General features: G+C 52.8%; 1 protein-coding gene across 2 annotated transcripts; it reads right to left on the bottom strand.

Annotated features, from left to right (window-relative positions):
* Positions 1-299: 299 nt before the first annotated feature.
* On the bottom strand, positions 300-27,222 carry Camk1g (calcium/calmodulin dependent protein kinase IG). 2 transcript variants are annotated; one of them, XM_005082845.4, is made up of 13 exons: positions 27,063-27,222; positions 18,392-18,518; positions 16,251-16,379; positions 12,734-12,808; positions 11,423-11,561; positions 10,734-10,857; positions 6,746-6,821; positions 4,974-5,086; positions 4,230-4,308; positions 2,596-2,683; positions 1,951-2,375; positions 1,278-1,393; positions 300-1,146 (listed from the first exon to the last, which is right to left on the bottom strand). In XM_005082845.4, exons 2-12 carry the CDS (start codon positions 18,487-18,489, stop codon positions 1,303-1,305), a joined length of 1,437 nt encoding a protein of 478 aa, XP_005082902.1. In that variant the 5' UTR covers positions 18,490-18,518; positions 27,063-27,222; the 3' UTR covers positions 300-1,146; positions 1,278-1,302. The 2 variants fall into 2 exon arrangements, with proteins under 2 accessions (XP_005082902.1, XP_012978106.1); XM_013122652.3 differs by lacking the exon at positions 27,063-27,222 and adding an exon at positions 26,151-26,367.
* Between the last annotated feature and the right edge of the window lie 364 nt (positions 27,223-27,586).

The following is a 27,586-nucleotide window of genomic DNA, read 5'->3' as shown; positions in this document are numbered from 1 at the left end:
GCTAAAATCAAGGTCCATACCATTGGGACTGGCTTAAATGAACTTCTTGAGCATTATTCATCATTTGGGTTGTTTTGAGCAGTGTGTTTGGCATGCTACACACACCACCCATGATGTAATTGGCACTCCATCAGACAAGTGAGGGACACAAGGCACAGACACCCAAGGTCTCAGTGTGCACAGTCACCTGAGTTGTGTGTCTAGGCACTTGGCTCCCAATATATGTTGGCTGCACCAACCTCTAGCTGTCCAGCTATCTATGAGCTGCCTCTGACTTGGACAGAATGAGTGAAACCTCATAGAGAAAAATATGTCCATTTTATTTGAGCACAACACAGAGCATGAAGCTTGAGGGTGTGACATCTCAAACACAGACAGAACAATGCACCTGACTTCCAGGGGGAAAGAGGAAGCCGGAGGCAGGAGACCTGGCTGACATGGAAACAGTTCCCCGAATTCTGAACTGGTGGTGTGTGAGGTGTGTGGCCAGGAGGAGTGCTCACAGTCCATGGTCTTGGCTTTCCCTACTCCGCGGTGGAGGATGGGCAATGCTGTGCTTCAAAGGCAGGGAGAGCTTTGAAGTGTCCTGGGTCTCAGTGCAGTGGAAGCTAATCCTGGAGGGAAGGACTAGAGTTGTGAGTGCCCCCAGGCCTTTGCGGAACAGCCTGGCATTCATGCGAATAGGCAGGTACTACGATGTGGAGCCCAGCCTGGCTGTGGGGCCAGAGAGGCCAGTGTGAGTATGCAGAGCGGGGAGTCCCAGCCAGACTCCCATATGGCTTTGCTTGGAGGAAGTGGCACAGCCTGGTCAGCCCGTAGAGCTTTTCACAACAAACAATACAGACCCAGATGAGCACTATCTATGGACACTGCACGGAGTCACTGCACATAGGATGGGGAGGGGGCATGGAATGGGCAGGTCGGGAGACCTGGAGGCTGGGATGCCTTGTGTCCTGCCCCATGGCCTCAGGCAATGTCCAGGCCTTGGGGCTCCTCGGCAGTTTCTTGCGAGTGTGTGCCCCAGGCAGCAACAGGCTACTGCTTCAAGCCACACACTGCTGCAGCCAGCCCGGCTCCACTGCTCTCTGTCCTCCTCTGCAGGGCAGATGCCAGCTTAGAAAGGTAGAGAAGAGTCAGCCGTGTCTCCTGAAAAGGGAAGCACACTGCGTGAGGGTGGGGCTTTCACCCGGTACCTCCTTTAACCACAGGAGTGGGTCTTCCCTTCTGGACAACAGTTCCCCTGATCCCCAGCGTGACGTGCCAGCCTGGGATCTTACCTGAAAACTTCACAGGCTCCTGGGATCACATAATGAGACACACTCCCGTTTGCCCGGCCCGGCAGTGGGAGGTGCCACCGGCTTTCACTGGTACCATGACCTCCGACTTGAAGTTCCTGGAAGGGAGGCAGAGTAGAGTCAGCCCTTGAGTTATTTAGGGAAGAAGGAAAACAGCTGGTGTTCTTCACACCCACGGCTACGACGTTTTCCTTTCTGAAGCCCTGATGGAAGAGGCCTTGCTGTAAAGACCCCCAGGGCTCCCTTCTTTTCCTGCCCCAAATAGGGAAGCACTGGTGAGTCGGAGAATGAATCTAGCACCGGGACTTCTCATTCACACATCTGCCTTGTCCTTTGTTCAGCACTTGGGACTGAGCGTATTATGCATGTGAAACAAATTCTCTGCTCTAGGGCCGAGGCCCAGCCTGTCTCTGCACTAGACCTCTGCAGCATGACACATTTTATAGATGAGCAAACTTCAAGCCAAAGGTGAGACCTAGCTGGTTTCTTCTGGCTGGTGGCAGAAGCTTCCCTTGCCTGGGCCCAGGGCTCCTACCACCCTGTGCCTGCCTATCAGTGGGCCTGACTTTTGTGTTCATGTCTTTTAAGCGAAGTGTTCCTGCCCCCTTCTGAGGTGGATGAGCATGGGCGAGGCTGACTGCCTGAGACTACGTACTGTTTTTTGTTGGCCTTTCTGAAGAGCGTGGGCTCCGAGCAGTAGGAGGACTTCCCCTTGTTCCCGATATTTAGACAGCTGGAGCAGCAGCCACAGGGCCCAGTGGCCAGGGGGACCTGCTGCATGGGCACTAGGCTACTGCTGATGCGCAGAGAACCATTGACCAGGCAGTTGAGGGAGCGGCCTCCGGGAGCTGAAGGCCGGGAGCTGTGTGGGCAGGGCAGCCGGGTCAGGGCAGGAAGGGGTGTGCTTGGGTCCAGGAGGGGGGCTTCTGTGATGGTACTGTCGTGGGAGCTTGTTCCGCAGACTTCAGGAGCTGGGGGCACGGGTGGCCTGTTCTCCACCTCGGGACGGACACTGGGGCTGTGCAGGTTCATATGTAGTTTCCTCATGTGATGCACCACTGCGGCCGCGTTGAAGGCTTGCTGGGGAGGCAGGGAGTGTCCGGTTCTGCTCTTGCAGAGGTTGCTGGCCTCCAGCTTCTCTCTGGAGCCTCTGGAAACCAACCTGCCCATGCCCCAGCTCACAGAGAGGACAGGCCACTGCTGTTGCCCGAGAGAGGGATGCCCTGGGGAAGCCCAACCCCAGACGGTCCAGCCTCCCCAGGGCCCAGAAGAGCACGCTCAGCCTCTGAGCATGGCTTACCCTCCACTTGCTCTTGGCAAAGTTCTTCTGAATCTGGAGGCTGACAGATGGGTAGATGTCATGGTGCAGGGCCGTGTTCCCGTCAATCCTGGCACGTAGGAGGGGACTTGGCTACCAGGTGACCCTGACACTCAAGTCAGAAGTTGGACAGGGCTCTGAGCATGCAGGGCTGGGTTCAATGGATAGGATGTCCCAGGAGAAGGGTGGTTTCAACAGGAGAGGACTCCTGTGTATCCCTGGGCAGGCCATCGGGGCCTTACGATTTGGCAAAACCAAAAACTTTGAGAACAGTGCTGGCAAACTGTGGTCCTAGGGAACTGGCTTGCTCATCCAATGCCTGCTGTTGGCAAGGAAGAGCTCACTGGGTGCAGCTATGAGCACCGACAGGCGTTGCCCATGGCTGTTTATGTGTTACTCAGCAGCGCTGAGTAGGTGTCATAGATGCTTTACACCACAGGCCACCCTGTGGCTGCTCACCTGCTCACCTGGACTCTTATCCTTGCTCAGCAGCCAGTCCATGTGGGGCTATCCCCTGTAATACTCCCCCCCCCACCATGCAGGCCAGGCCTTACTCCTCTCTTTGACTTCTTATTCACCTGTCTCCAAGTGCTCCTCAGACACATGGGCATGCGCACAATACTGGTACAGCCACCAGGGGACTGGAGGGAAGTGAGAGAGATGGGACCAAGGCCACCAGGAGCCACTACCCTAGCTGCGTGCTGTGGGCTAGGGAAATTCATGGCGAGCCGTGCGATTAGAAGGAGGAGAGACGGAAGGTCTGTGCGAACTAAGGAGCCAGGACTTCAGTGCAGGGGATCTGGATCCTACAGGTGACGTGGAAGCCAGGGGGATGGATATTTCCGGGCGCCACCAAAGGTGTGGCAGAGAACGAGCCTGGGGTGAGGGCAAGGGGGAAGGCAGGAAGAGTGGCCTAGCTCCTAGGTCTGTCTGGATCGGAGATAGCTGGCTAGGACTGTGGGGGACTGGAGAAGAAAGGCTGAATAAGATTAGGGGGGAACCCGGAGAGACGAAGGGCTCCGTGCCTGCTATGGGAGGGGGCAGAAGAACCAGGGGTAACGTGAAAAGTCTCAAGGTTTATTCATACTATCAAGTCACATCTCACACTCTCGCACGCGCCCGTGCACACATGCATGACACACATGAGCATACACGCGCACACATACACTCACACGCATGCACACACACATACACACACACATGCATATGCACAAACTCACACTATCTGCAGAGCTAGGGATTGACCTAAAAGCCTCCTGAGAGCTAGGCATGCACTCTACCACTGAGCTACAGCCCCCGGCAACATTCTCCTTAGGACAGGTTGCCTCTTTGGTTACCAGTGCTAAACACTGTAACATGTAGAAGCCGATGCCTAGCCTGGAGAATGAACCCTTGGGAAGTGATGGGAGGTGATTAGAACACTTGGCTGGCCTCTGCAGGTCCAGGCTGGCCCAACCCAAGACTGTCCGCAGGCTGCCTGGGCCTGATGAACACGGGTGTTTCCTGGATGCCTCAGTACTGCCTTTTTTAATGTTCAGGGGCTTCACGGGAGTTAGCTTGGCCTTGGGAACCAGAATGGGAGGGGGGATACAGAGCCCATCCCACCTGTCACTTACCAGGGGTGTCTTAGGGCCTTCTCGCAGGTGTACCGTTCATTTGGGTCCTTCTCCAGCAGGTGGCAAATGAAATCTTTGGCTAAGGGGAATATCAGAGGCTCAGCTGAGGAGCAGACTTCATGACGGATAGAAATTCACTCCCGGGCTGGTGGGTGGTGGTGAATGCATCTTTAGCTAATCTTGCAAAGGGGTGGTTTTAAATCTTAGAGGAAGGAGAGGAGGGAATGCAAACCACCTAACAACCCACCACAAGCCACGGAGAAGAGAGCTCTAGGCAGCCTCACCCACACGTACAGGGGAACCTTGCCAGTCACGTCACACCGATGTGCCTGCACACTGTGTGCATGCAATTGCTTGTAAACACGTGGGCTGGCACGTGAGAGCTGGCTTCTCCCATCTCTGACCACCACTTACCAGGCCCCACAAGCATGCATGGCTGCTTTTTCGCATATGGGATGCATGCCTTCTCCTGCCTGGATTCCATGCTGCCTTCTCCCACACAACCCTCGTCTCTGGCTGGACTTTTCACTCTTGGCCCCTCATCTGGCTAACACCCCTCCTCGTCTCTCCCTCGCTGCTGTGCCTTCCTCCAGGGAATCAAGGGCAGCGGCCCTAGCTTCCCATACTCCTTTGAAACCAGTTAAAGACTTCTGCTCTCTCTGGCATGCTTCTCCTGTGTGAGCCCCAGGGACCGTCATCTCCATCAAGAATTTTTCTCTTTGCAGCCTCTGCCCTCATACTCACCTGACTCAGAAATGTCGTCCCAGAACGGAGACTCAAACTCATAGTAGCCCTCTTTGATCTTCTCAAAAAGTTTCGACTCTGTTTCTTCATAGAAAGGGGGATACCCGCACAGCCTGCAGGAAGACAGGGAGGAGGGAGTCTGCTAGACATCCCCTCCTCCCTGGACCAACCTCTCTTTCCTTCCAGCCTCCCACTGTACACACTCATAGTCGGTGAGGGTCCCAGAGGAGCAGTTTGACCAGGAGGTAGGCCCGTCCGTCGTTCAGAACGGGGTCAGGTCCCACAGAGCAAGGACATGCAGGGCCAAGGTCTGAACAAGAGTCTCTGGAAGGACGTCTGCCCACCGAGCCCTCAATTCCTCTGGCTCTCGAGTATTCTCTTAAGGAGAATGGGGGGGAGGGACATCACAAGGGATTGGGCTTTCTTGGTCTACTTTTCGAGACAGGGTCTCCTGTAGCCTAAAGTTAACTTTGAACTTGCTATATAGTCCTAAGGATGACCTTGAGCCTCTGCTTCTCCTGCCTGTATCTCCCAGGTACCGGGATTACAATTGCGGGCTGCCATAACCAGGTTTTATTTTCTAAAGAAGGACGCTTCGTTTTCATGCACATGTTTATTATCTGGGTCTGTGTGTCACATGTGCACAGGTATGCAGCAGAGGCCAGAAGAGGGCATCAGAATCCTGGAGCTAGAGTTGCAGGCCTGATGTGGGTTTTCTGGAGAAGCAGCAAGTGTTCCCGACTCTTCAGTTCTCTCTAGCCCCCATCTCTCCACTGAGTTTTGATCTCAGGGCTCCATGCATGCTAGGCAGGCTCTCTCCCAACTGAGTTCCATCCCCAGGCCCCAGCCTAGGGGACGACTCAGACAGATATTATTTGAGTAAATGAGTTAGAGCGCTGTTTAACAGAATCCGCACTAGGATTAAAGCGCTGTTCCCTAAGAACAAAGCTGGCAGCTGTGGTGGGGGAATACTAGGGGTGTGTGCGTACGTGTGTGCATGCGTGTGTGTGTGTGTGTGTGTGTGTGTATGTGTGTGTGTGTGTGTGTGTGTGTGTGTGTGGGAAGGCTAGGAAAGGGAGAACCTGAGCATGTGTGCAGGAGAAGGCCCTGCCTGAGAGACTGGTTCATGACGTTGCCTTCAGATGGTGCCACTGTTGGGTGTGGGGAGGTGAGATGCTTCAGCCTGCATGGTTTCTAAGCCTTGGTCTCTCATTTACTTGCTGGTTCCACAGAGGGACTGGAGCGCAACATGCTTGCACACAGGGTGGGGATGCAGAGCCCCAAAGGAGGGTGGTCTACGGGGCTGAAGAGTGAGTGCAGGCTGGGTTCTGTTCACGGCTTGGTGGAGCTCAGAGGAGTTATTTACATAAGTAAGAGAGTGTGTGTATATAACTGAGTGTGTGTGTGTATAAGTGAGCTTGTGTGTATATGGACATAAGTGAGCTTGTATGTGTGCATGTGTGTGTATGTAAGGGAACTTGTGTGTATATGTGTGTATGTACCTAAGTGAGTTTGTGTAGGTATGTTTGTGTATGTACATAAATGAGCTTGTGTATATGTACATAAGTGAGCCTGTGTGTATACATACATGAGCTTGTGTATATGTACATAAGTGAGCTTGTGTGAGTATATGTGTGTGTATACATACATGAGCTTGTGTATATGTACATAAGTGAGCTTGTGAGTGTATGATCACACATGTACACACGATACATGAAGGGAGACAGGGTGAGCAGTCCCTGAGACGGACACCGACGCCAGGTTTTACTCACAATATGTACGTGATGACGCCGATAGACCAGCAGTCCACAGCCTTACTGTAGGGCTTCTGGGCCAGCACTTCTGGAGCTGTAGGAAATCAATGGTAGGTTCAGGGCTAGGGACAAGAGAGGAAGCCAGAGAGAGGAGCAGAGAATAGGAAAAACGATGGGAGTAGGGGATGGAAGGGTAGGGTAGGGAACATCTATGAGACTGAAAACTCCCCAAAGGCGGGGACTGTATCTCCCCAAGCAGACAAACGCTTCCTGAGAGGAGAGACCTGCTCCTCCATCCATCTGGGAGTTTCCATAAGCTGCTTGTGATTCCTTCATCAGCCTGGAGGTCTCCAGCTCCATCACTCCCTCTGAAAGTTAACTAGGAGACAAGCACCTTTTCCTAAGAACAAAGCTGGCAGCTGTGGTGGGGGAATGCTGTGTGTGTGTGTGTGTGTGTGTGTGTGTGTGCTCACACGAGGGACCCCAGTCTCTGTCTTCAGAGCAGGGATCTGCAGGGTGGCATGGTCTCTTCCCCACTGCAGAAGAAGCCCCAGAAGGCAGAGTCTCCCTACCCCATTCTTGTCAGGAAGCCCCCAGGAGGTGGCGGGAACTTACTCATCTGTCTCTGGGTACCTGCCTAGGGCAGGAGCTTGAGGGCTCAGTAAGACCATCAGCCATGCGTCCCTCAGATGGGAGAGAGTCGGGCAGAGAGAGCTGCCTTCTGAGGGTACCCCCAATAGTAGCTTTAGTATCCACAGAATTCCACATCTTTAGGTAAGTGACTTAACTCCCTGTGGGACAGAGTAGGTTCTTCCTGGGAGTCTGGACTCCTAGTTTCCCGAGTCCATCCTGTGGTAGCTGCCTAAATAGGGGTGAGCTCACAATATAATCCACACCCTCTTTTGGGGTGTGGACAAAGGTCCGGGCACAGGTGAGAATAAAAGGAAGCTAAAGAAAAAGTAAGCTCTCTCTTTGGAGGCCTGTCACACTTCTGATCTCCCAGCTTGTGTGTAAGTTCTTTCTCTGATAAATAAATATATTATATTCAACATCACACTGACTCCCTTGTCACTCTTCCTCCTCTCAAGTCCCAGGTCAGCGATCACCAAGTGCCTGTCAGTGCCTCTCTTTTCAGGAATCCTGGCAGCTGAACAGGCACAATGCCCAGCTTCCGCCACTCCCACGTGCGTCCCAGAGTTACGTGACGTGCTCATACCCCTTGGGTCCAGACTCGTCATCACGTGGGGCCAGACTCCTAGCAGTCGGGGGTCTAGTGTAGGGGGCAAAAGGGGTGAGTCGCTCCAGCCCTTAGCTCTCTGCCAATCTCGCTCAGGTTGTGACGGTGGCAAAGGATGCCTAAGAGTCTATTGGAAGGACTCAGGCCGAGCTCTGTAAAGGGCAGGGTTAGAGAGGCAAGTGGGCTGGCCAAGGGCTCGACTAGACAGTCCCTGAGGATGGACGTGCCCCCACACAGTCACTTTTCTCTGTGGGTTTTATCTGTTGCGCTTGCCAACTTAACACAAGCTAGAGAGTTATTCAGGAAAAGGGAACTTCAGTTGAGGCGTGGCCTCCATTAGATTGGCCTGTGGGGTGGGTTTGTGGGGGCATTTTATTGATTTGGGGCTGATGTGGGACGAGGAGGAGCCCAGTGTGGTTGAATATTATTTTCAGGAGTGTGACTTTTGTTTATGCTGCGTTTGTTTAACTCGGCGAAGCTGTGATTCTTTGCCTGTCTAAAACACCTGATGGTCCCAGGGAAGAGCTGAACGGCCGGCCAATAGCGAGGCAGGAGCAAGGGTGGGCGGGGCTGGCAGGCAGAGAGGATAAATAGAAAAATAAGCGAGGGCGGAGAGAGGAAGAGAACAAGGAGAGGAGGGCGTCGGGGAGACCGGCCACTCAGCCACCCAGCCACACAGCGACCCATGGAGCAAGAGTAAGATTTCCAGAAGTGAATGAACAGGAAAAGCCCAGGGGCAAAGGTAGATGGGATAATTTAAGTTAAGAAAAACTGGCAAGAAACAAGCCAGGGTGAGTCTGGGCATTCATAGTTAAGAATAAGCCTCCGTGTGTGTGATTCATTTGGGAGCTGGGTGGCGGGCCCTCCAAAAGCAAAGCGAGTAAAATAAAACAACATAGAACAGCAGCCCAGGCCATTGTGGTTGGTGCCGCCCCCTGGCAAGTGGTCCCCGGTGGGATAAGGAAGCAGGCTGGTGGGATAAGGAAGCAGGCCGAGAAAGGCAGTAAGGAGCATCCTCCGTGGCCGCTGCCTCAGTTCTGGCCTCAGGGTCCTTCCTGCCTTGAGGCGCTGTCCTGACCTCTTTAGATGGACTGTGTCAGGGCATACAAGCCAAAGAACCTTTTTCCTGTCCTCTGAGAGCGCTTTCTTCAGTGTTTTCATCACTGCTGCAAAAGGCAAAGTAGGCTAGAGATGGGTACCAGAGAAAGTGGGGATATTGCTGTGTCAGACCTGTCCACGTCAGTTTTGGGGAGATTGTGGAGGGTTTGTGTGTGGGGGTACTGGGCTTCAAAGGGTCGCGAAATGTCCAGAGATTAATGAGCTATTATGGGACCATGGAAGATAAGACTTTCAAGTGGGGTGCAGGTGGATGGAGGCCTGGCTTGTGAAATTTCAGGAAAGTAAAGGGTACCAGGGTTGTGCGTGTGATGTTTTGAATTAAGAATCCATGGCCTAGCCGGGTGGTGGTGGCACATGCCTTTAATCCCAGCACTCGGGAGGCAGAGACAGGCAGATCTCTGTGAGTTCGAGGCCGGGCTGGTCCGACAGCCTCCAAAACAATATAGAGAAACCCTGTCTTGTAAAAGCCAAAAATAAATAAATAAATAAGGATCCATGGCCTATGGCCAACTGGAGCTTAAAAGTCGGCCGAGATTAGCAAGAGGCCAGCATTATTGAGCTGAAGTCCTCTGGGAAGTGTTTCTCCAGGGTCAGCTGTAGTCTGGGGTTCATCGGACCGCACATCAAGCTGGCAGCAGAACTTGGCAAGTAATGCAGAAGAGGCTGCCACACGGTACTGGTTTTGAATGGGTCACGGAGAGTAGTTCAGGGTTGGCCCTGTGTGTCATTGTCAGAGTCTCCATGTAGTGAGGCCAGGAGAGGCTGAAGGTGCGGCTTCATTGAGGTGGAAGCCTCGGGATACTACAGATTCCAGGGTTGTCAGGTGACCATCAAGGATGGTAGCAGGTGTGCAGTTAGATGTCTTGAGTCTATGGGACAAACTGTTTGTGTTGTGTATAGCAGAGTCAGAGAAATGAGCTGCCCAAGCCCTTTGGAGCCAAGGAGACTGTGAATCCCAAATGTCATCACTGATGCATTTACTATGCTAGATTCTGTTTGTGCTTTGCTTCGACCGAAGCTTCACACCGGTTCTCTCTTGGAGTAAGAAAGCATTTAACTTGGTTTTGTATTTTACAGGAAACCCCCACAGGCAAGAGACTGGGTATTTTAAAAAGTTGTCGAACTTTGAAAGTGTTGGAAATGTTTTGACTGTGTATGATACTGTGCTGCTGGCACGATATGTTGGGAACAATCAAGAAAGGAAAGGTTATGGTTTAATAGTTACATATCTGCGTGTCAAACTGACACGGCATCAGTTGGGCTGGTTAGTTTACGCCAACCTGACACAAGCTGGAGCTATCTGGGAAGAAGGAACCCGGGTCAAGGAATTGCTGCCATCAGATTGGCCCGTGGGCAAGTCTATGGGATGTTTGCATGCTTAATGACTGATGGGAGGGGCCCAGCCCACTGTGGGTGGTGTCATCTCTGAGAAAACCAGCAAGCAGTGGGCATCCCTCCAAGGCCTCCTCTTCAGTTCCCCTTTGTCTCCTGTTTCCTTCCTGAGTTACCGTCATGCTATAAGATATTAGATCAAATAAGCCCTTTCATCTTTCGGCCATGGTGTTTGTCGCACACAGCAACAGAAAGCTAACTCGAACCCCTGGTGGTTGAACAGACCCATGGCCAGCTTCCACGGGCTCCTGGACTCACCCACATAGCCTGGGGTCCCACAGGCCGTGGACATGACCCCATTCTGCTCCATCTTGGACAGACCGAAGTCAGTGATCATGATCTTGGAGTTCTCCTCGGGGGTGAGGTACAGCAGGTTCTCGGGCTGCAGAAGGAGATAACGCAGCGTAGGAAGGAACCTCCTGAACGGCGTGCCAGTCTTCCTGGTACGGGATTTCCTGGACTGCTAAGCCCTGGACTCCCAACTCGGAGGCCACACCCCTTCCCCTGCTCCTTTCCATCTTCCTCCTATCTGCATCCTGCAGCTCTGTGTCTTGCTTATGGTGCTGGCTTTGCTCACCTCTCCCTGCTCCCTGATACCCTAAACTGCATTTTGAGGGACAGAGCCCTCGGCTAATTGTCTCTTATCTCCCAAAGCCTGCTGCGGTGCCTGTTGTGGTTTAGACCCTTAGTGAGTGTTTGTTACACTTGACTTGGACTGTGGGCTGTTTTGTTGTCTTCATGGGGAGGGCATTTGAAAGGCTCGTAGAAAGGCTGAGATGTAGTTGGACAGTGATCACCTGGGATCAGCATGAGGGCTCTTAGGGTCCACCCAGGCCCACACTCTCATTGGAGAGCTCTACTTCCTCAGGCTTGATGAGGCATCGTGAAGCCCACCCTGCGTTCCTGACAGACGTGCGTTTTCCCACCCAGCATTCCTGCCCCGTCACCTTCAGGTCTCTGTGGACGATGCCGTTCTCATGGAGGTATTTCACGGCCGACAAGACCTGCTGGATGACCAGGCTGGCGTCTTTCTCTGTGTAGACCCCACGCTCCAGGATCCGGTCAAAAAGCTCGCCCCCAGAAACACTGTGGGTACAAGAATCTGATTTCGTACGTGGGGTCAAAGGCCAAGCACTTCCCTGAAGCTTCAGGCTGTAAGCACAGGCAGGCACCCCAAAGTGGGATGTGAGGATGCAGGGAGACATTCTTCTGCCGCAGAATACTCCCTCTGGGTGTCTGAGACAGCCACTAGGGTCCATCTCTTTCGTTCAAGCATTGGTTAATTGATCTTTTTCTGGAAGCTTCTATTGTATTTCAAATGACCTTGGTTAGAGAACCTGGAAAAGCTAGGAATTCCTTCCTATGGATGCTCTCCTTGCTTTCCCCAGGTCACAGGAAGCCATTGTAGCAAAGTGTGAAAGATTCACTATGCATACCTTTATAATAGGACTACTTTCCTCTTTAGGGAAACTGGGCTACCCATGCCTGCAATTTCAGACAGAGACGTAGGAGTATTTTGGAACTTGAATGGAATGGGGAATGGGAAGTTAGGAGCTTAAAAATCAAGACTGACCTTCTGCTGTCATCTATGCTATGTTTCTAGAAGTTTCCAGCCAGTACTAGAACATGAGTGCTAGAGAACTTGCAGTCTCTAATGGAAGACTGCGTTCTCCTTGAGTGTGTTCTGAGTATTTCTAGGTATCATGTTGAAAGCTGACACCTTGTAGTTACAACAGCTCCACCCCTGCAACTCTTACTTCAGTGATGGTGACAGACACAGGGACCATTCTATGGTCAGGCAGGAGGGTGTACCATGTAGTCTGCATTTAATTTAAGTAGATCTCGCTTGAGAAATTCCTTCTTGATTCTGAATTGAAATCATCCTCCTAAGGTTTCCTCCCTCACAGCCACTTTATCCTAGGATGGTGTTAATAGGTGGAGTTCATAGAAATAGACTCATTAAAGGTGGCTCCAGAGGAGGATTCTGGTGGACTCCCTTATGCCTGGCATTTACCTCTTCAGCGGCTGAGTGGTTGGGAAGCCCCAGAAGACCTTATGGTTGGAAAGAGCTATTGTCTGACGTGGGAAATATCCCAACCGGCAAGCCCATGCTGGTATGAACCAACTCCACGGTCAGCCCAGTGCGGCCCTTCAGCCCAGCACCCAGAAGGACGGTATTTCAGAGCCCTTGGAGCGTTCTTCATTTCACCCGGCAGCCACTCTTCCCCTGACCCTCCTCCCCGAGCCCCGTCACTTACAGTTGCATGACCAGGTAGTAGTGGGTGGTGCTCTCGTAGATGTCCTCCAGGGTCACTATGTTTTCGTGCTTGATCCTGGGAAAGATAAGAATCTGTGATTGATGGGTGCGTGTGGTTCAAGTGGCAAAGGCTGCCGGCCCAGACGCAAATTTCTGCCAGATTGCGTGGATGACAAAGTAAGTGTAAGAGGATTGACTGGGTCTGAGAAGCCTTCCCCACGAGGCCAGCACAAAGCAGGTGCGGATGAAGGGCCCTGCTCTGTGTGTTGGTGGTGTCATCCCATGGGCACGTACTATGGGTGTGGCTTCCAATCACGTTGATTGCCCTGCCTCCTGTGTGCTGGGATTAAAAGCGTAGCCACCACCGCAAGTTCACTGGAGAATCAAGATGCCACTATAGTCTTCCTTCTTTACATTTTTTTGAGTGGGGGGGGGTCAGGTATTTTGTCACAGTGACAACAAAAATAATTAATGTAGTAATGACAAAAAGGGAGTTGAGGTATGAAGAGGAAAAAAAAAGCAGATGCTGACTTTCTGTGGACCGCCTTAGATAAGTGATTCTCTGTCGGGACATTTGCCCCTTGAAGGACATTTGGCGACTATCCATGTATCCGTTCGTGCATGCATCCATGTTGTAGTGATATCTTGTTTATACTCTAACAAATGAAGCTTGCCTGGAGATCAGAGGGCAGAGCTAGACTGTAGTTAACCATAAGAGGTCTGGAGGTCTGTACAGACAGACAGGAAGTGATATGGCTGGGTGGAGGGAGGAAGTGATGGGGAAGATGGGAAGTTAGTGAGGTAGAGATGTCTGTGTCTCTCTGAACTTTCAACGTTTTTCCCAATATCTGACTCCAGGCTTTTATTATTAAGACCTGTTAGAATTCATGCTACACCGTGTATCATCTGTCTGTCTATCTGTCTGTCTATCTATCTATCATCTATCTTTAACTTATATCTATTTTCCAATCATCTATCCCTCTAATTATCCTTTGCATTGTGATTCTTGGTTCCCCCTCTCTCCCTCCCTTCTTTCTTTCTTCCCCTCTTCCTTCCTTTTCTCCTTCCTTTTCTCCTTCCTTCCTTCCTTTCCTTTCTTTCGGCAGGACGTTACTATGTAGGTCAGACCCAGGGTAGTTTAGAACTCATTGTGTATACTGCTAGACTATCCTCAAACTTGTGCAGATCCTCCTCCCTGCGTCTCCCAAGTGCTAAGCTAAAAGGCATTTACCACCATATCTAGCAATGTATTTTTAAGAATAACTTTCTTTTTTTAAGTATTTATTTGCGTGTGTGTGCATTCACATGTGCCCGCAAGAATGTATGTTCACCATATGCCTGCAGATGGCTGCGGAGGTCAACGGGTGTTGGACTCCCTGGAATCAGAGTTCCAGCAGCTGCTTATGAGTCGTGGTCTCGGGGCTTGGAGCTGAACCTGGGCCCTCTGCGTGAGCTGTGTGTACTCTTAACTGACGGGCCGTCTTCCCAGCCCTCCAGAAACTTATTTCTGAACGTTGTTGTTGGAGGCTGGGACTGCCACTGGCACCTGTGGGGTGGGGGTAGGAAGACTGCTAAATAGTCCGTAATGTGACAGGGCCACCCTCAGCATGGATAGAATGGTCTGGTCCACCGGTTGTTGTGAAGCCCTGCCCTTGAGTTAAGCAGAAGAATCAAGACAGACAAGGGGTGTGGCTTTCCCAGAAGTTTTCCTGTGGATTCCTGGGGAGGAAGACTGTCTCTAGGTGTGGTTGGTACTGAGTTGGGGGCCTAGGATTCCACCTGACTCTGGCATATCCTAACTTTAGCTGGCTTTCTCAGATCCGCTCTTTATTGTTTGCTTGGTTGATTTTGGCCTGAAAAGCACATCTCTCTCCTATAGTTATATCAGGACTAAAGGAGGAAAACGCAGACGGCTCAGTGATTAAGGTGCTTGCTGTACAAGTCTGGTGGCCTGAGTTCAACCCCTGGGACCAGACCTCCACATGCCCGGCATGTGTATACATGATAATAATAATGATGATAAATACATTGTAAAATCGAAAAAAAGTCTTTTTAAAAATGAAAATACATAGCATAGTGCTTAGGAAAGGTGTAGCCAATGGCAATTATCTGATTTAAGGGTATCTTTAAGCTGGTACCGTGGTTCCTAGAACCTGAATAGACTGGCAATGCTCATATTAACTTCCTTAGTAGTCATACCTTGAATTGATGTGTCCTGAAAAATCTAGACTGTTAATACAGTGCAGTAAGAAAGCTCACTACGGTGTGCCTCCCTGCAACTCCCAGTGGAGTTGAGTAGACATCTACAGTCCACATGTTCCAACCGATTTCTTCCTGTTTCCTTGAAGTCTAGGCTTGCTGTTCTTTATTCTTTTACTGGGCGCTTGGCTTAGTCTCGGGATCATTTCAAATGTTCTGCTCTTGGGCGCTCCTGTCAGTTAACCCCTAACTGTCTGCACACAATCCCACCTCTCGTGTTTTCTTCACCCTCCGTCAATTGCTATGAGGGTTTTATAATGGAACTCATGTCTTCTAGGCTGGTTTCCTTGGCCCACCCTCCTGCCTGCCTAAGACGGGAGATTATTTATCTGATTCTGTTTCCTTGTTTGAAATCCCTCCTTCAGTCCTCTTTGTTCACAGAGTTAAGCCTGCATCCTTGATCCTGTGGTAAAGGGCCCTCTGCAAACCGTGTTCCGGTCCACACCCTGCTCTCGCTGGCTGTCCTTGATGCTACCCACACAAAGCTGTGGGGATTCTAGTGCATGCTTTCGCCTCACACAAGGGTTTGCAGAAACTCTTGAATTTATTTTCTGTGCTGCCTCCTTGCCCACAAAAATTCTACTCACTCGTCAAAATCTGTCTTCTTTGAAAAACACATCGAATAATTCACATTCAGCAGACATGTGGGCCAACAAAAAACAAAAAACAAACAAAAAAAACTGAACCTGTCGCCTCCATACACTACCTCCTACTGGATTATAGCCAGTCAGGTAATTATGGGTGCTTCTTCCCAGCTGGGCAATGTGGGCTCCTAGGCTAGGTGTGCCTCATCCAACGGTTCTGATTGTGTGCCAGTGAGCCTGTCACACTTTTAGTATGTCACAGGCATTCCACGGGCTCGGGGTAAGAGTCTCACTGTGAAAGTTGGCGATAGATGCATCAGTGCAGCCTCTGGAAGTTTCCAGGGTGAGTGTGGGTTCTCTCTGGATCAAACCAGACCGCCTACTGAGTTTTTGATTCTTCCCGCTGTTGGCCATCAGCTGTCTCTTGATTCTCTGAGCTACTCACTCTCTGGCCGACATGTATGAACTAGTGAGTTCCCCAGTCAGTTTGCCGGGCACGCAATTCATCTGACCCAGCCGCCCCCTGACTGACCTGACAGCAACTCAAAGGACACGAGCCCCACAGGTGTGGAAACCCTGAGGGACGGGCAGGTTAGAATCCCACAGCTGCACCTGCCTCCCCCTCCCCACCCCTGCTGGCCCTGACCCCTTCCCCTGCTCGTCCCCAGAACTTACCTTTTCAACACAGCAATCTCATTCTCTAGGCTACTGTCCCGGAAGGCTGGTGACTTCTTGATGCACTTGAGGGCAAAGAGTTTCCCAGTCACTCTCTGCTTCACCAGGAACACTTCTGAGAAAGCTCCTCTGTGGGGGAAGAGGTTGAGACAGAGAATGTAGCACCGGCTGGCAGGGAGCTTGCCAGAAAGGAAAGGGGGGAGAGAATAGAGGAGGAATGTGTGGCTGGTGGGTTTCCATTGTCACCATGCACTCAGATGAGCGGGATGACGTGCCCGGTATATGTTCTTTCCCTTGTGGATTGCATGGGGCAGACGTGGGGACCAGGAGGCTGCTCCCCCCTGTGTAGTCCTCACAGACTCTGCTTTAGCTGTGGATGTTTCCCCACATGGCAGACCCCATTAAGGCTTGGCAGAGTCAATTCACGCAGCCCGTCAACACAGCGTGGTGTGGCCAGTGGTGGTAGCAGGAGAGGACAGGCTCACAGGCAGTGAGAGAAGAAAGACTCCTGGATAAGTTCAATTAGCTTTTATTTATGAGTTACTTAATTTAATTGCATGGGGGATCTTACTATCTTCAGACTGCTCTCAAACTCCCGGGGTCACATGACCCTCTCGCTCCAGCTTCCTGCACAGCTAGGACTACGGGTGTGTCTTGCCGATGCACTGCTGGTAGTAACCCCGTTCTGTCCCCAGAAGACAAGGAGGCTGACTATCCACTCCTTCATCCTAGAGGCCTCTGAAGATTCTGGGGGCAGGATGCATGTAACCCAGCAGGATTTGGCATGCTTCGGGGGTGAAGGGCCCTGGAGATCAGCTATCAGAGCATCAGGTTAGCCGGGGTTGGAATCTTAGCTTTTGGGGTAAGTGCTGTGCCAATCATATCTGTTTTGGGGAATGAGGACAGGGGAAAACCTGAACATGTCGAGGACGGACCCAGCATTCTCCTTCTCTATGTGACTCTCTGATGGCTGAATCTGCAGGTGTTGAAACTGAAGGACGCGGGGATGGCCCAGCAGTGAAATGCTGACAGTTGGATTTAGGTGGAAGGGTTTATTTGAGTCCATCCCACCTTTTACTCGTGCCTAAGCTCCTTTAAAAGCTGGAGCGTAGCTCTCGAGTGGCTCCTGAGTCCCTCTAGGTTTGCACAATGCTGCCTTGGTGGGCTTCCCTGATCATCATGAGGGAGGACGCATTTGCCTCTGGATGTCTTCTGGGAGGCGGTGCCACATCAGCCCTCGTCAACCTGGGCTTCTAGCTCCCCACTGCTGGAGCTTAGGGTGGCTTAGCAAATCGTTTCTGATTTCACTTGTGAGCCTGGCCTCGCTTCTGCCAACTGCGTTTTCTAGCCACCCCCACGTCCGCAGGGCCCTTGAAGGAAGGGCCAGGGCTCTGACTACCAACACTGCCTCTGTGTCCCCCTGTGCACACACAGTCAGATACCTCGCTGTGTAGGGACGGCCTGAGTCTCTTCTCAGTGGTGCCTGGTGCCTATCTTTCTTACTGTCTGAGGTCACAGCACCCTGGCCAAGGCAGGGTGGAGTGACCCTTTGCCGGCACTGACTAGAAAGCTTGCTATGGAGGGAGCAGCCTGTGGACTCCTCGCTTGCCTAGGCCCAATTATCCCTGGCTCATTAGCTGGCCAGCTGGGGCTCTGAAGAGGCACAGACTGGTGGCTGGAGCTGCTGGCTGGCCTGCGTCAGAGGCTGTGACCTCCTGGGGCACAGGCAGGACTGAGTGTGATGAGTCTCCTCCAGACAAACCTCACATGGAGTCAGCCAGCCGTGTGATTGCTGTCCAGGGGCCTGGCCCAGACACCATGAGCTCCAGCACTTACAGAGCACAGGAATAAGGATGGGGGGGGGAGTGTCAAGGGGAGCTGACCGGGAGGGGGGGGGTGTGTGAAGAGCCCACCTGCTCTCCGGGAGTACGTCAGGAGCCACTGGGGTGGCTCAGGATACAGAATCTGGGGGTGGGTGGTGGTGGTGTCTTTTAATGCCCTTAAAGTAACAGGCATATTTTCTGACACTCTTTTAACTTCAGGGCTATGTAACATTCTGCCCAAGTCTCTTAGTGCAACTGGGAGTTCATTCCAGGGGCTGCCCTCCCCGACCGAGCAGGCAGCCCAGCCCCAGGACTTACGATCCCAGCACTTCCATGAAGATGAAGGTTTTCCTGATATTGGTGGTCTGTTTCTTCCAGGAACCACAGTCGTCCTCCTCCTCCTCCTTTCGCCCCATCCCCTCCAGAGCTGAATCTGCCTGGGAAGCTTCGTGGGAGGGAAGGAGGGAGGGAAGCAAGACAAGGTCTGGTCAAAGTGTTTCCCAAATAAGACAGAACAGGTTGCGAGAGAATCTAAAAAACACCCGGATCATGACGTAACGGCCAGAAGAAAAGACTGGGGGCAGAACCCGGTAAAACGGCAAAAATAAGAGCATTCTCCCACCTGCTTTCTAAAAGTTGCTGGAGCGACTTCGGTGAATGGCGGCTGCTCTGTGTCTGCTTGCTAGATGCCATAGGGTGTGGATCAGATCGGGGGTGGGGTGGGGGGGTGGGGGTGGGGGTAGAAGCCCGAGAGCAATCTGCGCATTAGTGAAGGTGCACGGAGTATAGATGGATGCGGCATGCCTAGCTGTGGGGCATCAGAGCTGTGCCCAGGAACTTCCTGTGTTTGTTCAGACTCTGAAGTCAGCCTGGCTCCTCCATACCATCAAAGCTCTGCCTCTCCTTCCCCGATCCTACCCCTACCTGCAGCCTCTCCTGTGAGGGATCACTGTGTTTCCCCTGCCTCCCCCACGGCATGCACATGGAGCTGGGGGGGATTGTTTTTTTTTTAGCATATGAATTGGAGCATGCCCTCAGGGTGCATCAAAGCTCTGGGGCTGCACACATGTATGTCGTACAGGTGATGTTCCAGGGCCTACATAGGTGATGGTGGACATCAGGTGGCCCGCCATCCTGGGGCAGCCAGGCAAAAAAGAGGCAGGCAATGAGACAGCCAGGAAACTCCCACGCCAGTGGCTAAGTGGCAAGAGACTTGGTGGGTCACTGGGACAAAGCAGGTGTCTTCAGACAAGGCCAGTGGAGGCATTGCACGCAGGTTGGATTCAGGCTGAGGCTTGAAGCTGGCGAAGGAGTCAAACAAGCAGACACCGCACAGAGAGGGGCTTCCCTCCAGGAAAACAGAGCACAAAGTTCCCAAGGCAGGGAGGGAAGCCAGGCTAGCGGGGTGCACAGCTACCGAGCGTCTGAGAGTGATGGGAGACACACCCCTTCTGCCGACACCCTCTACCCCTTGAACCTAACAGAGAAGTAGGAAAAGATGTCTAGTGGTCACTCCTCGCAGGCAGCGGCTCTCGTCCCACTTTAAGACAAAAGCAAATGCCCACAAAAATCCCTGAGGCCCTTTAGTAGACTGTCTTGAAAGCAGGAGGATCTGTGCTTGATCTCTAGGAAAAGCTGAATGCAGCATGCTTATAGCTCCAGCCCCGGGGAGGTGGGGACAGCTGCTGGGCCAGCCTATTCTACGCCCAAGAGGTCTCAAAAACAACAACATCTGACAGCATCTGACAGCAACTGAGGAGTGACAGCTGACCGTCCTCTGGCCTTTACACACATGCACGTTCACGGGCACGCACACGTGCACACACACGTGCATGAAATGTTTGGTCGTCTCCAGCTTTGTGTCTGGCGCAGGGCGCTGGTTTGGAACCTGTGCTTCGAATCCCCTTCTCTCTATTAACTTCCTGGACTGTGGGGGGGGGGCAGGTGCTCGAGGAAGACGGATAAGGTGAGAGCTTGACGCCTTTGCAGACTGCAAATTCCAAATCTCTCAGGACCCTTGGTGTTGGGGGAATGCCTGGACCCGCGCCTACCAGGCAGCCAGAAAAGGAAGGTGGGGGACGGCTGTACTTGAGCTTTGTCCGTGGCAATGTGTCAGTCTTGTGGCTGGGCTAGCTGGTGTCCAGGGATAGCTTCCTACTGGGTAGCACCCTGTGGGTGGAAGGTCTTGAAGAAGGCAGCAGCCAAGGGTAAAGAGGTCCGTGTCTAACGGTGCGGAATGGGCAAGGTTGATTTGCAATGGGCAAGGTTGGTTTGCAACGCCTCCCTTTTGGTTTCTCCCCTCCACAGAACACCAGGGCCTGGAGCTCGCTCTGGGTGAGGGGGTGGGGGGCTGATGAAGAGCCTGAAGCCTGACTGTGCACACCACTCCCCCTTCAGGTCCTGCGGAGAATGACCGACTGCTCTGCAGGAGGCTCCCGGGGCCTCGGTAGCTGATCTGGGCTCAGTGTTCCTTCCTTCCCATTGCTCCTAAATAGCTTTAAAAACATAGTATTCTTAGCTGAGGAGAAGCCGTGGAAAGCATCTTTCCCGCCCACCCCTGACAATTTAGCTTCATCATCTGTGTGGAACACTCAGGTCCCAGATCCGGACCCCACACCTTCGAGGGCTGGGCTCCCACGATCCATGATGTCACAGAGACTTCCTGGGAAGGGATGCCTAGGTGGGGTGGGCACAGGGAGGGAGGGGGAGGGGCTACGCACACCCCAGGTGGGTCATGCTGCTTTCTACCCCGGTCTTACCCTCCTCTCCCCCCTCCCCGACTTCAGAGTCGCCCTGGGCTATGATATTATGCGCTTTGCTTCCAAGGTGGTCTGCCGTTGGGCTTTAGAGCTTAGTTCCCACAGAGCCCTGGAGGCCTTCAAGAGGCAACCCCCGTGTTGGCATGTGTGCCTGGTTTACGCCCCTCACCCCTCAACGAAGTGGGACCTCTGTGAGGAAGGATTCTACACCAAAGACTCCTGGCAAAGAAAAATGGCCGTGTTCATATGAGACCGTCTCTGAATCACGAGGTGGCAACCTTCCTTCCCTCCGGTGAGCATTTGCTAAGTGCTTCTTGCACACCCAGGACTGAATGCAGGTATTTCCATGATGTAAGCCTGGCCCTGCAAACGCTTGCAACCTAGCTGTAAAGAATGGACGCTGCCTCCATGGAACTCTACAGGCAAAGTGCCGGGCAATGTACCTAAAGCACAAGCATTCCCAACATGCGGTGCCTGTTACTGAGCCTGGTGCACACAGGAGGTCTAGCTAGCCTAAGCCCCTGCAAAGTAGGTTGGTTTCAGATAGGAGCTAGGCTTAAGATGGGTATGAATGGTGGATGGGTGCCTTTTTTCTTTGCCATTGCTCTGAGCCTGTGCAGATGGTGGCACCCTGATGAAGCCATTGATAGGAAGTCCTGTCTGAGGCACAGTGGGAGGGAGGCAAGATGGTGGCAGAAAGACAGATTCCCTAGCTTCCTGTCGTTGTCCTGGCGTCGGAAGGAGGACTAACAGGATCTGAGTCCAGTCCTGAGTCTCTGGGACACTCTGTCAGGTCACTCCCCCCCCCCAGTTCCCTTCTACAGTGCGTTTGGTGTTTGGCTACCCTGTTTTAGGTTATCATCCTCTCTAGAAATAACCCCAAAGAGATGAAGCCTCGGTCTTGCTGTGGTTTTGGTCGGGTCTTCCTAGCCTCTTGGGATCCTTTAAGTTTCTAGCAAGGGGGTGGGGGATCCAGAGGGGACACTTCCTCCCAGAGGACACGCAGGACGGACAGCTCCCAGCCCTGGCGTGTGTATGAGTTCTCCCTGTGCTTCTGGGACAAGCGCTCTAACCCGTGTTGGCAGCCTGCCTGGCTGTTGATGAGATATGGCTGAGAGATGCTGGGCACGAGCCCAGCGGGCAAGAGGCCCCGCTGTGGTGTCCCACGGGGCTCACTATCCCCTCCTCAGCTCCACTGGGTCCAGACCCACACCCAGGTAGAACTCTTCGGAAGGTGAGGACCTGTGTAGTGTCCTCACTAAGCCCACGTGTGCAGGGCGCGCATCATGATCCCACGCTTTCTGACCCCTACATCGACTCCCTTGCTCCCTGTGGCCTCCTCTCATCCACTTAGGACCATCTAAGGAGTCGGCGCCGCCCTTGCCAGAGTCCTGGAACCCTTGTGTCCTAGCCCACCTGTGGAATTTCCATCCAAACCCATTCCCTCCACCCTGCATGCACAGTGCAGGGAGGACATGGTGCCCCTAAGCTGTCCTGAACACATCAAAAGGGGGAGGGTAGGGGCAGGGAATCCCTTGCGTGCCACATCAAAAGGGGGAGGGTAGGGCCAGGGAATCCCTTGCGTGCCACATCAAAAGGGGGAGGGTAGGGCCAGGGAATCCCTTGCGTGCCATCTCTCTGGCTCTAAACCCGCAGATAATGGCTCCCGGTTCCACCTGCAGAGGAGGCACTGGCATGCTTTCCGCACTCCTGCCTGGAGTTTCTCAGCAAGGCGTTGCCTCGCCAGCTCTCCCCGACCCCAGACGAGTCAGGAGAGCTCAAGATTTATTTTTCTTCTCTAGTGCTGGAGATCAAGTCCATCCAGAGCCTGCCACACTAAGCAAGCAGTCTACCCCAGAAGTCTACCCTTAGCCACCATAAGGCTTCTTTGTCCTCTCTGGGATTTGTTGGAAGCCCTGCATCGTGCACCCCGGGGTGCTGGGAGGGGGAGGTTATCAGTTGTGTCATCTTTAATAAGAATGTGTACCCTGCCTCCAAGCAGAGCTACACACGGGGCAGACTACACCAGTCCGGAGGATGAAAGCTGGGCATTTTTCCTGACCTGGTACCACAATTTCTAAAATTCTGACCTGAACCAGACTCTGTTTATCCTCTGGACTCCAGAGCCTGGATTGACAACACACCGAAAACGCCCATCGTGACTGGAGCTCTGCAGCCGTGCAGCCCAAGGCAGATCACCATAGATATCTGTATTTTTGGCCTTTCTCCTTAGTGAACTAGGTGAGACCCTGCAGTCTTGTGGGCCTGAGTCCTGAGAGGGACCCATGTGGAAAGATAGCTCTGCTATGCTTGTGGCTTCCTGTAGAATCTCCGTCACACCAGCTGCCACATCAGCTCTGAGGATGACTGCGGGTTCTTGCTTACTGCCATGTCCCCTAGCAGTCCTCACATCTCCTTGATGAGATGCTTTCTTAATAACCAGGGACCCACCCCCCACTCCCAGGCTGCTCACGGGGCGGCACACATCGGCTCATGCAGGTGAGGTCGTTTCCAATACCTTTTTTTTTCTACTTTGTCTTCTTGAGGGATGCGTGCAGTCCCCGAGCAGCCTGTTTTTTTTTTTTTTTTCCATCCGTCAGTCCTGCCCTTCCCGTGTGGTGTCACAGGCACGGGGTGACATCTGTGCAGCTGGCACCCATTGCTTCTAGCCCATAGGTTGCCACCCGGTGGCTCCTCGGCCAGCAGGACCCCAGAGCCTCCTGCTGGAGAGGAACACCTAGGCTCACTCTGCTCGTTCTCAGCCCCGTCACCAGCTCCGCATGCCAATTTCTGCTCACAGAACGACCTAAGGCTTTCAGCTCGGCCCGCAGTTTATTTTAGAGGAAAACCCCAGATTTCCACATTTAAGCTCAACCGACTCATCCCCACTGCTTGCCTGACAAGCTGGCTTCAGGTTAGGAGTGCAGAGCTCAGAGCCAGAAGGAAGAGCCCTCCCCGTGGCTTTGCCTTGGTGGCTGAGAGGCTGGGACACAGGCAGAAGTCAGCAAAGTGGGATAGCTGCTTAGTCTTAACCGCACTGGCCTCCTCGGTTTCGTCTGCAGGATGGGACTAGCTATCTCCGGCCTGTTGCTTAGTACCCCAGTGCAGTCAAATGCATCAAAAGGCCCGTGAATCCTCTCCAGCACGTGTGGCGTACTCCCAGCATAGCGCGGGAGCTGGTCACCAAGCGTGGAAGGCAAGCATGGGCAGCAGGTGATGTTTTACCTACTGGTAAACATCCCAGAAGGAACGGTCACGACCGCACATGAGGAACTGCTGTCCCCCAAGCCATCCATGCTCTCTCCCAGGCCTCTCAGGACATGAGCATCTATCTCCCTGGGGGTTCTGAAGGGCTAGAAGACCACTTTCATAGGGCACGGCCCCCAGGCATGAGCTCCGTATCTCCCACCCAGTCTTCAGCTGAGAAACCAGGCATCTACCTCAAAAGGAAGGAAAATAGACCTGGGTATGTCTCTCCACACATCACGCGCTTTTGCCCTTAGGAGCTAATGACCCATCATCTTGTGTGTCTTCGTGTCACACATTGGTGGCTATGATGCCTAACGCTCATGCACCAGGTGCCTCTGCTGTGCAGGACTGGGACTCGATCCTAGGAACTGTCACAGCCAGGCAGGCCCTTTCCCCCGGGGCTCTCAGAAGGGGGCAGCAAGGATCCATATTGGAGGAGCCAGAGGAGGGGCCAGGCTGAACTCAGGATGCTGCATCAAGATGCCTGGAGTTAGAAACCCTCCCTCTGGGGACACAGCTCTGATCCTCACAGACAGGAGGCTGTGCAGCCCTCCCCCGTTGCTACTTGCTGTCTGGCAGCTGCTCTGCCCCAGCCCCCTTGCTGTTGACCAAGGCTGCCTGCGTGCCTGCAGTTGTAGAGGCAGCCGCTGTCTTTCCTCAGACTCCACCGCTCCCCCTCTCATTCATGCTGCCACAGCTCATTCACTCCCTGGCTCTGGCACACTGCTGCGGCTGGGTGCCGTCCCTCGTCACTCACTCGCGCATTCTGTGTGGCGATTTATGTCTGGCTGGGTGTGCGTGCGTGCGTGCGTGCATGCGTGCGTGCGTGTGTGTGTGCGCGTGTGTGTATGTGTGTGTGTGTGTGTGTGTATGGGGGAGATGAAACAATTACCAGCCCCTCCTGTTAGAGATGGTTTTCTTTTCCTTCTAGCCAGAATTGCTCCCAGACCTTACAGAATGATGGGGTAAGGACAGAGCCCTTGGACAGGGCAGTGCCAGGCATTTTGCAGGCATGACCCCTGTTGTGGCTTCCTGGCCACTTTTCAAAGCGACAGCATTTTATAGATGAGATATACTGGTGAGTAACAGTGTTCAAGGAAAGAAAATATGCCCCTTGATCAAGCAGATAGTTTGTGACCATGTTGGTCTGGGAACCCAGTTCTAAGGCTCCAACCAGTGTCCTTGTCAGCGTACCATGGGACCTGTTGCCTTTTGTTGTTGTTGTTGTTTTTGGAGGTGGCTGCAGGGGTGTCACTCATTTCTTCCACCTTCCTCCTTATGATTCTGTCGTGCTGCATAGCACCTTACTTATTCTTGGGAGACACATGGCTTCAATGATCTGAAAAAAGGCTGAGCCTCCCGTAGTGCTCAAATTCCTCATTGTTGAAGCCTGGACACACTGTGTTTATTGCCTGAGCTGCTCCAGGCTCCAGCTTAAACCCTCACTTTCTCAGACCTCAGCCTTTTCCAAAGTTTTCCTCATTTTTCTAAACAGGACTCTTACACACACAGAGACACACACATACATAGATGCACAGAGACACACACAGACACACACACAGACACACACACATACACAGACACAGACACACACATACACAGAGAGAGAGACACACATACATAGACACACAGGCACACACACACACACAGATACACACATACACAGATAGACAGAGACACACACAGACACAGACAGACAGACACACACACATACACACACACACACACCATAGCAGCATGAAATGGACTGGGGTCCAGATGCTACCAGCACACAAGGGAAGCCTGTGGTAACTGGCTTTATAGCAGGAAATCCCCTTCTCTCTCTGAGTACCAGTGGCCCCATCTATACACTAAGTGGGGAGCCATCTATCCCACCGCCAGGTTAACTAAAAGCCCATTGCCAGCCGTGAAGTGCAGCAGTACCAGCGATTACTAAGCACTTTGCACTCTGGTCTGTCCCCGATATGGGTCTCATCTTTGTCCCCCGTTTAGCTCAGTCCGTAGGAATGGTGGCTCCACTCTGCCTGTGGTGTCTGTGATCTGTGATCTGGAAAAGATTCTCTCCTTACCCGAGATGGAACCTGCCAGACCCTCTTGACCCGACTCGGAGATTTCCCTCATGATCGATTGTCTGTTTCCAGAGCAGGAGGCTGGCCAGGCTCACACTGCAGCCACCTCCACTCGTCTCAGGGCTAGTGTTGTGCGTCAAACTTACGTGGAGAGAGGGTGGGTGGTGAATCCAGACCTATTCCGAGAACCCCACAGAGCCAGGCTAGGGAAGTTTAAAGACTCTGGGAGCAGTTGAGCCCCTGGGGAAGGTGAAGGAGCTGGGTTATGACTGACAGATGTAGCAGGTTGTGGCCGTGCCTTGCATCTTAAGGCAGCAGCAGCCTTGGCCCTGGGGCGGGAAGCTGAGCCTTGCAAGGGACCCTGCTGCTTCAGGGCCTGAGGCCATCTTTTCCCCTGGAGTATGAAGAGCAGCCATGGGCTAATTGCAAGGGCCTTTGTACCTACAGGCTACCCACCACAACCAAGGATGCTGGTGTGGGCTAGGTGAGCCTTTTCTCCATAGATGGGGAAGGTTCCAAAGGTGAAGGAATGAAAGGTGAGCTGGAAAAGGGGGTGCCAAGGAGCTGTCAGCCCTGATACCCTCTGCCCCTCACCTCCCAGCTAGGAGCTCATTGACCTGGGCATGAAGGTCCCCTATTTCTGTCCCTGCCTGTGGGTACAGAAGGTTCCCATGGGCCAGCCCCGAGGCAACGATCAGATGGCTCCCCCAGGAAGCACCTACCAGGTTCCCATTCAGACTTCTCTTTCCTGACTGCTACAACTTACCCTTGAGACCGTTGGAGCCCGGAGACATTGACTGGGGTTGAAAGGAAGTGAGTCTTCAAACCCACTCTCCCTCCCGGCATCCCACGTTTCTGGTTAAACAAGATAACCTCCCCTGAAAGCCCAGAGAAGAAGCAAAGCTGTCTTACCCAGGGACGCACAGGAAAGGAGCTCCAGTCTGTGGTCTTGGCCAGCAAACCTGCTCCTACAGGTCTGTGAGCATTAGCTCCCCAAGTGCTTTAACAATAAACCCAATTAAAGGGGAGGAATGCAGGGGTTTTCTTTCCCAGGACCGTAACCAGGCAGCCTTAAAGGGGAGTAAAAGTAGCTAGAGTAGCTGGTATCTCTCCTTGCTTTCCTGGGCACTGCTCTCCCTCCCTCCCAGGGAGCTGTGTCAAAAAAAAAAATAACCCTTTGATGCCCAAGTGTCTGTCTACACGCTGTGCAATTGTGGTCACAGCTGTGCTAACACAGTTGTGTTAAATTTTGTCTGCATCGATGTATGCAAGAACAGTAAACAGGCAAGATCAAGTTGTGGGCTTCCCCTGAAGTGTAAACAGGAAGAACTTCACACAGCAGTTGCTGGGTTAGGTGGTCTAAAAGCCCCTTCCCCCAGCCCTGCGACGGCGTCTATGTGGGCTGACAAGCAGTGATCCTCAGTTACCCAGACGTG

Source organism: Mesocricetus auratus, unplaced genomic scaffold, assembly GCF_017639785.1.
Source record: "Mesocricetus auratus isolate SY011 unplaced genomic scaffold, BCM_Maur_2.0 Super-Scaffold_100676, whole genome shotgun sequence".
In the NCBI taxonomy this organism is placed as follows: Eukaryota; Metazoa; Chordata; class Mammalia; order Rodentia; family Cricetidae; genus Mesocricetus; species Mesocricetus auratus.
This window is presented reverse-complemented; position numbering and strand designations above follow the sequence as displayed.